The sequence below is a fragment of the Coregonus lavaretus genome (genome assembly GCF_964263955.1).
Source record: "Coregonus lavaretus genome assembly, chromosome: 21".
Classification (NCBI taxonomy): domain Eukaryota; kingdom Metazoa; phylum Chordata; class Actinopteri; order Salmoniformes; family Salmonidae; genus Coregonus; species Coregonus lavaretus.
In genome coordinates this window covers 3,371,218-3,385,684 of record NC_140008.1, presented here as the reverse complement: position 1 = coordinate 3,385,684, position 14,467 = coordinate 3,371,218, and the positions used below count along the sequence as shown (strand labels likewise).

Genomic DNA, 14,467 nt, shown 5'->3' with positions numbered 1-14,467 from the left:
CCTAGCATTACATTATTGAGTTAACCTTAGCTCAGAGATGCACAGTTAGAGTCCAAGCATATATGCTATGGGTAGTGTGAATAACATTTACCATTAGACCATTCACCAAAATAATAATTCAAGGAATATTACTCAGAATATGACGACTATCGTTCGTATCCATTTAACAGTAATCAAAAGTTACTGTTAGAGGAATGAGTACTGTGCTAAACAATGACTGGTTATAGTTCAGAATACATAATGCAATTATTTACTCAATTATTTAAGTGTTTACAACCTTAAAAAGATAACCAAATGGGTGCTGATGTCTCTTTATTACTTGGTGTCTCTTTATAAATGGTTAGCTGAAGTTATGACTTTTTACGGTGTGGGATTTTGACTCACAACCTCTGGATTTGGGGTATGCTGACCTTTCTGCTGGGCCACAAAGTCTGTAGCATTCTCAGAAGTCCCCTACACATTCATTACCTATAATACATCTCTGCACTTCTGCACTGCTGTTTTAGTTATCAGTTAATCTGACTATTCTCTCATCATTGACTTCATTGATTTATCTCAGCAATTTGAGGGTTTTCTGTATAGTTGTCTAATGTTGCTTGGTCATATTGTTCTGTTTTAATGTTACTCCTGACTCACTATGATAAATATTATATTTGTTCTTGAGTGTATTTTTAACAAAGCTGAGATTTACTTTGAAGTGCAAAGTGTAGTAATACAGTTGAAATCAGTCAACGACACAGACATGGTGGCGTAACAGGATGATCGAATGCCGTGAAACCTAAGAGGTTGTCAGTTCAAACCCCAAGTGAGGAAGTGTTGAATAATAATTACTGAATAAACAAACATACACAATGTAATCATGTATATCAAAGTGTGTCAAATATGTAAGTTGAAAAAACTACGTTAAAAGCACTGTTTGTGTGTGTAGGGGTCCCAAACATTGTCAAAAGACAAAGATCTGTGAACGGATCAGTGGGTCACCAATCCGGGCCTTGATGGGCTTGGCAACAGTAAATAGAGGTGGTGTGTTTCTTTGCAACCATCAGGTGACGGCCCCGGAACAAGCCGGGAACTAGACAAAAAACATCCAGGGGACAATGACAGAATGTTCTAAAATTGTCCTTGGGGACATCCCCGGAGCAAACTGGGAACTAGACAAAAACATCCAGGGGACCATGACAGAATGTTCTAAAATTGTCCTTGGGGACATCCCCGGAACAAACTGGGAACTAGACAAAACCTCCACTGGACCATGGACACCATCCTGTAGGTGACCATATCGTGATGTTAATTTTTGTTTGCAGGGTTAATCCTAACCTCATGTAAAAATAGCACTACTCTACTACTGTATGATAAAACATGAAACACCAAATATATATTTCTGTACTGTAATGTCAGGGATTACTCTCTAACTGACATCCACGAAAGCTCGAAAGCTTTGCTTACACTGCAGGCCTTAACGCTCAAATCAGTTTTGTTTTTCAAATCTGTTTTGGAATACTGACTGTCAAAACAGTTACAAGTGACCAAAATGGTGACAGCAGCTCAAATCAGTTTTGTTTTTCAAAAGCGAAGGTGGTTTGAAATGTGGCTGGAAATATCTGCTTCCATGTGCTTTCTTGGCTGTTCAGACTGCAGGAAAATGAACAGATTCTAATCGGATATGCATTTTTATTTGAATCACTTCAAACTGCCAATGTGAACAAGGCTAAAGAGGGCACACAGCTTAATAAAACAAAGCTTTTCAACACAAGGTTTATGCTCTTCTACAATAAAACAAACAACGGACATAGGTGTTTGAAAGTTGCATTTTAATAAGGTAAGTAAGCATAAGTTACTACATTTCTACATTTTAAATATCATCAAATCTACATTTTATATGTAAATCAAGAGGTTAGATAAATAACAGCTATGGGAAGCAGGGTAGCAGGGTCTTCCTTAGTAAGCAGCTAGTGGATTGGTGCTTTGACTAGTCCTGTCTGGACTAGAACAGACCCCATTTAGACCAGTGTGTAGCTGCGTCCCTTGCGGGCTGGAACCCTGATGGCTCTGTGGCAGTCGTTGTGTCTGCAGCCACACTCCTCCACGTGGAGGTAGGTGTACGGCACCACATCTCCATTCAGACACTGTAGTTCCACCGTGCGGTTACTGGCCCGGGACTCCTGGCAGCAGGTACACGAGTGGTCCAGGGACGCAGCCATCGCAGAGTACCTGGAGGAGGGGAGTGAAAGAGAGGGATTCACAGAGATGAAGAGATCATCTTCATTCCCAATAGACAAAGACACCTCAACAAAATTACATGTTCAACAAAACACAAATACATACGGGGGGTGTGTGTGTCCAAGACACAGATTAAGCCTAGTCCTAGACTAAGAAGCATATTCAATGGAGATTCATTTCAAATGATTTTCAGTCCATGACTGGGCTTAAACGGTGTACTGGAAACCTCCCCATGGTGTTATGGCTCCACATATAGACATTGTTTCCACACTCACTTGGTGAAGGTGTTGCAGGATCCCTCACAGTACGGCATCTCCACCTTCTCAATAGACTGGCAGCCCTTGTGGTTGATGACAGTCTTCATGGATCCTATCTTACAGGCCTTGTCCTTCTCCACACCTGGTATTGGAGGGAGACACACCATTATACATGATCCGGCTCAAAAGACCAGGAAAAAAAGAGCTGCAGCTATTTGAGTTCACTGACTACAAGGTTGCGCTCCTTTTCAATCATTAGTCATTATGAATATCAGTGGTTTTATGATGCACGAAACTGATCATATTCCAATCCTGATATGAAATTGTTAACAGCTTTGAACATTTCACTTTCATACTTACAAATTTTACAGCAGCCGTTTGCAGCAGTCTGAATTGAACCCTGTGGAGAAAAAAAGTTTTTAAATGATCTTTATATAATACATTTCATAGTAGGATAAGTGAAGTAAGGTTTCTGTCAAATGAAAACTGGCATGCTGTGTGTACTGTACTGTCGATCTGTTGAAAATTATTCTGGATCGAAACATTGTCAATAATGGTGGTAATTGGGAGCATATGCAGTGAGCAGGCATTTCTGTTCTTGTTATATTGTGTACTGTACTCACAGGCTGGCCTTTCTGTTCTTGTTATGTTGTGTACTGTACTCACAGGCTGGCCTTTCTGTTCTTGTTATGTTGTGTACTGTACTCACAGGCCGGCCTTTCTGTTCTTGTTATGTTGTGTACTGTACTCACAGGCTGGCCTTTCTGTTCTTGTTATGTTGTGTACTGTACTCCAAGGCTGGCCTTTCTGTTCTTGTTATGTTGTGTACTGTACTCACAGGCTGGCCTTTCTGTTCTTGTTATGTTGTGTACTGTACTCCAAGGCTGGCCTTTCTGTTCTTGTTATGTTGTGTACTGTACTCACAGGCCAGCCTTTCTGTTCTTGTTATGTTGTGTACTGTACTCACAGGCTGGCAGTTGGCCTGCTGGAAGGATGGGCAATGGATGTAGGAGCTCTGGGTCAGATAGCTATCACCGTTTTTCACGCAGCTGTACTGCTGGCACTTATCACCAGGAGCTGACCACGTATCTCCATGCTGGGCACACACACACACACACACACACAAACACACACACACACACACACACACACACACACACATTTGACAATTACATTTTTTTATTTTATTTAGCAGATGCTCTCATCCAGAACGTTTAACATTAGTGCATTCATCTTAAGATAGCTAAGTGAGACAACAACATATCACAATCTTAGCAAGTAAATGCTACGAGACACTCATTAAAGAGGTAGGGTTTCCGAGGTTTCCGGAAGATGGGCAGGGACTCCGCTGTCTTCACATAATGGGGAAGCTTGTTCCACACACACACACACAAACACTATAGACATTTAGCAGAGAACTACTTAATACGTCTTAGTTAATCTGTGATAGTTAAACTGACAGAAACGGCACCTACCTTCAACAACTGCTTGGTCCCATTGATCTGGAGGACACAGTGGGTCTGAACACATTTACCACAGCAGTCATCTGAGGAATAGTCTGGCTCCTGGTACTCATATCCCTACAGGAGAAGAGGAACACGTGAGTGACTTGCTGCAACACCTAAAAATAATGATCATAATAATAATGAATGTTATTAAAGTGTGATAAAACCTTTTGCCTTACCAGTGGATTCAATAGAATATAACAACTCAAGAACAGATGCCTCAACCCCGAATGAGAATTATTTTTTATCATTGAATTCTGAATCGGACAAGGCTTACTTACTTACTTAATCTGGGTCTAAAAAACCAGCCTTTAAGGTATAAAAACTTGTTGACTGAATACATTTAAGCTACTCGTTGGTATTTCAACCTTTTGTAAATGTTTGAAACGTTAGCAGAGACGGCAGCTATACCAGTTCTTACCTTTTCACAATCTTCGTCACATTGCACGAATCCACAGTCAATTTGGTAATGACCAGTCTTGGGATCCACTTTATTGGTGCAAGTGCACTCTTGGCACTCTGATCCTGGTACTTTAGAATTAGGCTAGAAGAAAAAGAAAGGAACTCATCATACATTACACATTACACAGTGGAACCAGACGAGGACACCCACTGTCTCTGAAACAGGGGAACAAGGATACCCACTGTCTCTGAAACAGGGGAACAAGGATACCCACTGTCTCTGAAACAGGGGAACAAGGATACCCACTGTCTCTGAAACAATGGAAACAAGGATACCCACTGTCTCTGAAACAGGGGAACAAGGATACCCACTGTCTCTGAAACAGGGGAACAAGGATACCCACTGTCTCTGAAACAGGGGAACAAGGATACCCACTGTCTCTGAAACAGGGGAACAAGGATACCCACTGTCTCTGAAACAGGGGAACAAGGATACCCACTGTCTCTGATACAGGGGAACAAGGATACCCACTGTCTCTGAAACAGGGGAACAAGGACACCCACTCTCTCAGACACTATTTGACATTAACCCTTACAGTGTATGATATGTACTCTACATGTACTACAATATAGTAAAACAAGTATATATACAGTGTTTATTTGTGGAATGAACATTTCAGATGAGGGATCAGAATAGTTTGTCATTACCTGGTATTCAACGCCTTTGTGGAGACAAACTCGTTTAGGTTCTGGAAGAGACAAGAGACACACACAACCAATTGAGAGAGAGACACAGACAACCAATTGAGAGAGAGAGACACAGACAACCAATTGAGAGAGAGACACAGACAACCAAATGAGAGAGAGACACAGACAACCAATCCATGGGAATGTCTAAAACAACAGGTATTATCTCAGCAACACAAACACTCTACAAGATAGTCTAGATATATGGTAAATAGACCAAACCACATGTAGATAGTCTAGATATATGGTAAATAGACCATACCACATGTAGATAGTCTAGATAGTCTAGATATATGGTAAATAGACCATACCACATGTAGATAGTCTAGATATATGGTAAATAGACCATACCACATGTAGATAGTCTAGATAGTCTAGATATATGGTAAATAGACCATACCACATGTAGATAGTCTAGATAGTCTAGATATATGGTAAATAGACCATACCACATGTAGATAGTCTAGATAGTCTAGATATATGGTAAATAGACCATACCACATGTAGATAGTCTAGATATATGGTAAATAGACCATACCACATGTAGATAGTCTAGATAGTCTAGATATATGGTAAATAGACCATACCACATGTAGATAGTCTATATATATGGTAAATAGACCATACCACATGTAGATAGTCTAGATATATGGTAAATAGACCATACCACATGTAGATAGTCTAGATATATGGTAAATAGACCATACCACATGTAGATAGTCTAGATATATGGTAAATAGACCATACCACATGTAGATAGTGTAGATATATGGTAAATAGACCATACCACATGTAGATAGTCTAGATATATGGTAAATAGACCATACCACATGTAGATAGTCTAGATAGTCTAGATATATGGTAAATAGACCATACCACATGTAGATAGTCTAGATATATGGTAAATAGACCATACCACATGTAGATAGTCTAGTTATATGGTAAATATACCATACCACATGTAGATAGTCTAGATATATGGTAAATAGACCATACCACATGTAGATAGTCTAGATAGTCTAGATATATGGTAAATAGACCATACCACATGTAGATAGTCTAGATATATGGTAAATAGACCATACCACATGTAGATAGTCTAGATATATGGTAAATAGACCATACCACATGTAGATAGTCTAGATAGTCTAGATATATGGTAAATAGACCATACCACATGTAGATAGTCTAGATAGTCTAGATATATGGTAAATAGACCATACCACATGTAGATAGTCTAGATAGTCTAGATATATGGTAAATAGACCATACCACATGTAGATAGTCTAGATATATGGTAAATAGACCATACCACATGTAGATAGTCTAGATAGTCTAGATATATGGTAAATAGACCATACCACATGTAGATAGTCTAGATATATGGTAAATAGACCATACCACATGTAGATAGTCTAGATATATGGTAAATAGACCATACCACATGTAGATAGTCTATATATATGGTAAATAGACCATACCACATGTATGCTCTGGACAGCATTTTCCCTCAGGGACAGAAACCACTGGCAGGAACCCAATAGGACAGTTCATGTTGGTAGGCGGGCAAGTCCTGCTGTCACAACCTAGGAGGAGAAACAATAAGATTGTATGGACATAATAACATGAGCTGATTCATGTCTTTACTATGTGGGTCTTTTTAACACTACTGAGCTGAGCAGAGCTTTACGCCACTGGCCTGGATATACATCCTCCATAGTTCCTGGAACCGTGCTGGAAAAGGACAATGTGAAAAGAACGTATCCAAGCCAGCATAGTACGGTTCGGGTCAGTGCAATAGTGTGAAATAGATCTGAGTATAATATGTATGGTTAAAAAAGTGTTGGGGGCTCCTTACGGCAGACGAGGCTGGAGCAGCATGGATCGGATGGATCGGTTTGGTTGACATATACGAAGCCTGGACCAGTGCATATCTCTACTGGGGGTTTGGAGCAGACCTTGGGTTCACAGCTCACAATCTTGGTGGACTCCATACAAACGCAATCCTGGCACTTGTACTCAAACCTCTCGTTGAACTGTGATGAGATGCAACAAGAAGGGAGTGTGATTCTATCAGTGGGTTTGGTCAAACGCAGTGCACTAAATAGGGCATAGGGTGCTAAATATGAGGCATAGGGGTCCATTTGGGTTGCAGACAATGTGGGCACTGTAAGTAGGTCCTCATAGAGACCTCTGGCGTCATCCATGACAGAGCCAGTGTACTAGATAACAGGAATGAGCCTATATGAAATAATACAATAGAATAACGATGAATCAAAATCAAAAGGCCTAACTTACCTCTCGCGGAACACCTTCAGGATCAATGCATCCTACGAAAAAACACAAACACCACAATTTAGTTGAACGTTCATGAACCTGAAACATCCTTGAAAAGGCTTAGCCCTAATGAACTTCTCTGTGTCATCGACATGAAATGGACCAATGGCAGTAATTGGGAACACTCACCACACTTATCAACACAGATCCCTGAGTCCTTGTTGAAGAGTTTCATCCCATCAGGACAGAAGCAGCCTTCTGTGGTGACGTTCATCCTAGACTCGTCTGGACTGTAGAACACAACATTACAGTGACTACTCCTATTTCCTATTTACAGCAACTCTATAACTTGTTGTCTTATTTGACCGTTATAACGTTGCCTATGTCAGTTAATATAACACATGAAAGCGAGGATTATTTTGTGCTAGCCACTATCTGAATAGAAACCTACTTGTCGTCACAGGTTGGCTGTTCGGCAGGACCGCAGGGCTTGTAGACTTTGTCAACTGGGCAGTCGCTGGCTGTTGCAGAAAGATTCAACTCAGTCAATAGTGTCACCCGACCCCCACTGTCTCAGTCTCCATACATATACTGCAATAGTCTATATGCCGGGCGGGCTAGAGTCAGTCTGTCCTATCTGGTATAATTCCACTGTCTTGTTTAGTGTCCTGTGTGATCTTAGGTATGCTCCCTCTAATTCTCTCTCTCTCTCTCCCCTCCCAGAGGACCTGAGCCCTAGGACCATGCCTCAGGACTACCTGGCCTGACGACTCCTGTCTGTGCCTGTCCCCAGTCCACCTGGTCGTGCTGCTGATCCAGTTTCTGCTTTTCTGTCTGTGACTATGGAACACTGACCTGTTCACCGGATGTGCTACCTTGTCCCGGACCTATTGTTTCAACCCTCTCTCGCTCTCTCGCTCTCTCTCGCTCTCTCTCTCTCTCTCTCTCTCTCTCTCTCTCTCTCTCTCTCTCTCTCTCTCTCTCTCTCTCTCTCTCTCTCTCTCTCTCTCTCTCTCTCTCTCTCTCTCTCTCTCTCTCTCTCTCTATCTCTCTCTCTACCTGCACCTGCTGTCTCAACCTGTGAATGCTCGGTTATGAAAAACCAACTGACATTTACTCCTGATGTACTGACCTGTTGCACCCACTATACCCACTGTGATTATTATTTGACCCTGCTGGTTATCTATGAACATTTGAACATCTTGAAGAACGATCTGTCCTTAATGGCCATGTACTGTTATAATCTCCACCCAGCACAGCCAGAAGAGGACTGGCCACCCCTCAGAGCCTGGTTCCTCTCTAGGTTTCTTCCTAGGGTTCCTGCCTTTCTAGGGAGTTTTTCCTAGCCACTGTGCTTCTACATCTGCATTTCTTGCTGTTTTGGGTTTTACGCCGGATTTCTGTATAAGCAATTTGTGACAACTGCTGATGTAAAAAGTGCTTTTTAAATACATTTGATTAATTGATTGATTGATTGATTGATTGAATAGTATGGCAATGAGAGTTAGGTTATCACCATGGGAAAATGTAATATTCTGACTAATTATTTACAATCAGTTGATTGTGGGACTGAAGCCCCAAGCTAGAATAAATAAAAAGTAGTTATTTTTATATTACACATTACAAAGGGGAACCAGACAAGGATGCCCACTCTCTCCATCATAATTTGTCAAATACGAAAATGCACTAATCATATATTTACAAATAGACATCCCCCTCCTCTATTCTGTGGTCATCTACAACACATACTACGTTCTGTTAGTACAGTATTGCTCCTGGTCTCATCTACACAGTTCCTGGTTTCTGGTCATCTACACAGTACTTCCTGTCTCTTCCATGGTGGACTTATTTATCTCTCCTTATTAGGTGAGTCCCATTTAACATGGTGAGTCTGGACTTTTCCAACAAGTACAGTAAGCCTACCACATAGCGTGGTGTGGTTTCTCCAGTAGATGCAGACTCCAAACTGGGCGCAGGCAGCAGCGTATGTCTGCAGACTGGTGCACTCCACCGCAGGGTTGGACACGTGGCAGCTGTCATAGACACAGCCCTGGTAGAAGTTGTCAGGTGAGACAAATGGATGACAGGCTGCAAAAACGCTGTGGATTGAAAAACAGAGATGAAGCTGTATGAGAAACAGACCTTCCAGATACAATGTAGGAATCATATATGTTTTTGTCAGACATAAAACACACTTCTATGTATAGTTTAGGGGTATCGAGCTATATTATTGCATGTGAGAATTTAGTCTGTGATAAGTTAGATTGTTGACAGTTGGATTAGCTGGCCACTCCTGTCAGACTGTTCAATGGAGTAGCTGGCCACTCCTGACAGACTGTTCAATAGAGCAGCTGGCCACTCCTGTCAGACTGTTCAATGGAGTAGCTGGCCACTCCTGACAGACTGTTCAATAGAGCAGCTGGCCACTCCTGTCAGACTGTTCAATGGAGTAGCTGGCCTAAATTCATATTCCCATGAAACTGATTGAGATCAAATTATTGGCATGCAGATGCAGTTTGGACGTTTCACTGTAAAACGTGAAGAATGATCATTCAGATGGATCGTGATGATGGCCTATTTTGAAATAGGTATGCCTAATTTTCTTAAGACAGTATGTGTGGGCATACGCTGCAGCTGGAGGGTATACTTTACACATATTCTATAATGATATTCATCCCCCTCCGGTCTTTCAGGAGATCACAGTGCCTTTAGGGAGGTTTACCTGTCCTTCAGGAGATAACAGTGCCTGTAGGGAGGTTTACCTGTCCTTCAAGAGATCACAGTGCCTATAGGGAGGTTTACCTGTCCTTCAGGAGATCACAGTGCCTTTAGGGAGGTTTACGTGTCCTTCAGGAGATCACAGTGCCTTTAGGGAGGTTTACCTGTCCTTCGGGAGATCACAGTGCCTTTAGGGAGGTTTACCTGTCCTTCAGGAGATCACAGTGCCTTTGGGGAGGTTTACCTGTCCTTCAGGAGATCACAGTGCCTTTAGGGAGGTTTACCTGTCCTTCAGGAGATCACAGTGCCTTTAGGGAGGTTTACCTGTCCTTCAGGAGATCACAGTGCCTTTAGGGAGGTTTACCTGTCCTTCAGGAGATCACAGTGCCTTTAGGGAGGTTTACCTGTCCTTCAGGAGATCACAGTGCTTTTGGGGAGGTTTACCTTTCCTTCGGGAGATCACAGTGCCTTTAGGGAGGTTTACCTGTCCTTCAGGATATCACAGTGCCTTTGGGGAGGTTTACCTGTCCTTCAGGAGATCACAGACAGAGGAGTCTGGCTTGCATGGCTTCTGTGTGGGTTCAGGGAGAGGAGAGTTGGTGGGGATTCCAGGTGGCACAGGGCAGTCGGGCTGGTAGAGATCCTGGGCTGGCCAGTAGTCTGCCATCACAGCACAGTTCTCCACCAGCTGACCTCCAGGCAGCATGCAGTCATCAGCCGGGTTGTTGTTGCATGTTCCTGAAAGAGATGCATACAGTTAAGGTTCAACTAGTTGATTTGCCATTTGCAGCTATTAAAAATAACACATTGGAAATCTTTGTTGGAGCTCTCTCACATTTAGTACAGCTCATACAATACAAATATCAGACACAGACATCAGACGGGAAAGCCCAAACCATTGTTTGCTAGCCCGGTCCCTGATCAGTTTGTGCTGTCTTGCCAAACCCTACGGTTGACATCTGACAACAACCATAGGATTTTGGTAAAAATAACCCAAACTGATCTGGGACTAGGCTAGTCGTTCACCTCCAACCTTGGATAAATGATTTCCATCAATTCAAAGACTATTCCATTAGGCTTTCTCACACCATGCTCAGAATTCCAAATGACCGGTCTCTGTTTAAGTTAAGATATTCACAATCATTTCTCAGCTCTTATAGCCGTGTGTTTAAATGCAAAAGGTACATAGTTTGAGGAAAATAAGTCCTTACCACAATGTCCCTGTGTATTGTTGCCAAAGTGTTGCCAAGGAAGGTTGACGCTGAAGCCAGTGACACCAAAGGTAACTACCACCTGGAGATGTGCAATCTCCAAGACCATGTTGATACCAGAGGTCATCACCTTCACACCGTTTCGTTTGAAGGGTAGTCTCATGGAAACTCCATCAATAAGAGCCTGAAAGACAGACGGCAGGGAGAGACGGATGAAAGAGAGAAGGAGAGAAGGAGGGATAGAGAAGGATGGAAGAGAGAGATCAATCAATCATTAGGACCTCTTAAAGAAAGGCAAGGTGATCGCAATGCTGACTAATATCATGACATTACAGGTTGAATTAAGTTGATGGAGAAAATCAAAATTCATATTTTGTATCAATTAAAACTACTGATGTTGAGAACTAATGCACAATTAAGTTCAGATAATGAAAGAATGGAAGAGAATTGTCTTTAATTTTCTAATTTTCATTCCCTCAGGACCCAAATCCAGCCATTCAATGTGTATGGCCTCAATTGCTCATGTTGATTTCTGAGCCAGTTTCCCCACTTGAGTTACCTCCAACTGAGCAGCTCCAATGAGGTTGTGATTCTTCAGTGTTATGACTGTTGAGCGATAGGACACGATGATGGCTCGAGGACAGGACACATCCTCGGTGGGATCACAGTTGACATTGTCGATGTAGATCTTAAAGTTGTGACGCGGCTTCATCTCCTCCATCAGCACATAGGTACAGTTCCCTTGGAAGCTGTAGAAGAGCCCGTCGAAGGTGATGTAATGGGGGTCTCCCCAACCCTCACAGACGCCTGTAATAAAAATAAACATGTTATGAAGCAGACAGACATTATGATCCTCTGTCAAAACAAATGTATGAAGTAAATATTTATGTCAGTGATATGGGTGTGTATGTTATTAGTTACAGAAACTGGACAGCGCCATCTACCTTCTTGACCAGGTCAGAGGAGGAGGAGGAGGAGGAGAAGAAGAAGAAGAAGAAGAAGAAGAAGAAGAAGAAGAAGAAGAAGAAGAAGAAGAAGAAGAAGAAGAAGAAAAAGAAGAAGAAGAAGAATCTTTCAGTACTCACAGTCACACACGAAGCGTTGGCAGCAGTAGAATTCATCCCACTGTAGCACTGGTTTCTTGCCATTGGCACATGTGATTGGCTCAGGCTCTGGGCATTTATATGGAATTATCTCAATGGTGTTGTTTTCAATGCATCTGGCCAATGTGCAGTTGCAGAGCCAGAAAGTTTCATTTTGCTGATGTTTAGAGAGAAAGAAAATGACACGTCATCAGAGATCTTTCATAATACACACAGGACTCAGTTATTAAGTCTCTGAAAGGACTTTTCGACCTCTTTGACATCAAATGTTGGCTCTGTGTTACCGAAGTTACGGGAGCCCAGTTGATTATGTGATAGTTATATTGAGGTACTTACCACTTTGTCCCACTCAGGACAAGTGATTGGTGGTGGGGTTGGTGTTCCAGTTGTGGTTGGTGTTGGACCGACTTGGCTTTCTGTTGTTGGAGGTGCCAATGTTGGACCAGTGACAACTGATTCATGGGTTGTTGCTGATGTGGTTGTCATTAGAGTTGTGGCTTCTGTGGTAGTTGATGGTTTAGATGTTGTTGTAGGAGCATTAGTGGTTGTGGTGACTGTGACAGGGGTGGTTGTGGTTGGTTTTTCAGTTGTCCTGGGGGTTGTGGTTGGTTCTTCAGTTGTCCTGGGGGTTGTGGTTGGTTCTTCAGTTGTCCTGGGGGTTGTGGTTGGTTCTTCAGTTGTCCTGGGGGTTGTGGTTGGTTCTTCAGTTGTCCTGGGGGTTGTGGTTGGTTCTTCAGTTGTCCTGGGGGTTGTGGGTAGAGTTGTGGCTTCTGTGGTAGTTGATGGTTTAGGTGTTGTTGTAGGAGCTTTAGTGGTTGTGGTGACTGTGACAGGAGGGGTTGTGGTTGGTTCTTCAGTTGTCCTGGGGGTTGTGGTTGGTTCTTCAGTTGTCCTGGGGGTTGTGGTTGGTTCTTCAGTTGTCCTGGGGGTTGTGGTTGGTTCTTCAGTTGTCCTGGGGGTTGTGGTTGGTTCTTCAGTTGTCCTGGGGGTTGTGGGTAGAGTTGTGGCTTCTGTGGTAGTTGATGGTTTAGGTGTTGTTGTAGGAGCTTTAGTGGTTGTGGTGACTGTGACAAGAGGGGTTGTGGTTTGTTCTTCAGTTATCCTGGGGGTTGTGGTTGGTTCTTCAGTTGTCCTGGGGGTTGTGGTTGGTTCTTCAGTTGTCCTGGGGGTTGTGGTTGGTTCTTCTGTTGTCCTGGGGGTTGTGGTTGGTTCTTCAGTTGTCCTGGGGGTTGTGGGTAGAGTTGTGGCTTCTGTGGTAGTTGATGGTTTAGGTGTTGTTGTAGGAGCATTAGTGGTTGTGGTGACTGTGACAGGAGGGGTTGTGGTTGGTTCTTCAGTTGTCCTGGGGGTTGTGGTTGGTTCTTCAGTTGTCCTGGGGGTTGTGGGTAGAGTTGTGGCTTCTGTGGTAGTTGATGGTTTAGGTGTTGTTGTAGGAGCTTTAGTGGTTGTGGTGACTGTGACAGGAGGGGTTGTGGTTGGTTCTTCAGTTGTCCTGGGGGTTGTGGTTGGTTCTTCAGTTGTCCTGGGGGTTGTGGTTGGTTCTTCAGTTGTCCTGGGGGTTGTGGTTGGTTCTTCAGTTGTCCTGGGGGTTGTGGTTGGTTCTTCAGTTGTCCTGGGGGTTGTGGTTGGTTCTTCAGTTGTCCTGGGGGTTGTGGGTAGAGTTGTGGCTTCTGTGGTAGTTGATGGTTTAGGTGTTGTTGTAGGAGCATTAGTGGTTGTGGTGACTGTGACAGGAGGGGTTGTGGTTGGTTCTTCAGTTGTCCTGGGGGTTGTGGTTGGTTCTTCAGTTGTCCTGGGGGTTGTGGTTGGTTCTTCAGTTGTGCTGGGGGCTGTGGGTAGAGTTGTGGCTTCTGTGGTAGTTGATGGTTTAGGTGTTGTTGTAGGAGCTTTAGTGGTTGTGGTGACTGTGACAGGAGGGGTTGTGGTTGGTTCTTCAGTTGTCCTGGGGGTTGTGGTTGGTTCTTCAGTTGTCCGGGGGGTTGTAGTTGGTTCTTCAGTTGTCCTGGGGGTTGTGGTTGGTTCTTCTG

General features: G+C 43.0%; 2 protein-coding genes across 2 annotated transcripts in view; both read right to left on the bottom strand.

Annotated features, from left to right (window-relative positions):
* Positions 1-2,000: 2,000 nt before the first annotated feature.
* LOC311148697 (intestinal mucin-like protein) lies at positions 2,001-2,857 on the bottom strand (the record flags this gene model as incomplete). The annotated part of the gene is made up of 3 exons (XM_084185676.1): positions 2,838-2,857; positions 2,496-2,619; positions 2,001-2,211 (listed from the first exon to the last, which is right to left on the bottom strand). Exons 2-3 carry the CDS (start codon positions 2,582-2,584, stop codon positions 2,001-2,003), a joined length of 300 nt encoding a protein of 99 aa, XP_084041802.1. The 5' UTR covers positions 2,585-2,619; positions 2,838-2,857.
* Positions 2,858-4,564: 1,707 nt separating this feature from the next.
* The window catches only part of LOC311148696 (mucin-2-like), a gene marked incomplete at both ends in the record, with an annotated part of 35,227 nt that continues 25,324 nt past the window's right edge, over positions 4,565-14,467 (bottom strand). The window contains 12 exons of the mRNA XM_084185675.1: positions 4,565-4,600; positions 5,093-5,133; positions 6,613-6,717; positions 6,990-7,167; positions 7,430-7,461; positions 7,598-7,698; positions 7,860-7,929; positions 9,332-9,507; positions 10,651-10,864; positions 11,338-11,521; positions 11,897-12,144; positions 12,423-12,597. Coding sequence (XP_084041801.1) covers positions 4,565-4,600; positions 5,093-5,133; positions 6,613-6,717; positions 6,990-7,167; positions 7,430-7,461; positions 7,598-7,698; positions 7,860-7,929; positions 9,332-9,507; positions 10,651-10,864; positions 11,338-11,521; positions 11,897-12,144; positions 12,423-12,597 — 1,560 coding nt within the window. The remainder of the gene's footprint in view (positions 4,601-5,092; positions 5,134-6,612; positions 6,718-6,989; positions 7,168-7,429; positions 7,462-7,597; positions 7,699-7,859; positions 7,930-9,331; positions 9,508-10,650; positions 10,865-11,337; positions 11,522-11,896; positions 12,145-12,422; positions 12,598-14,467) is intronic.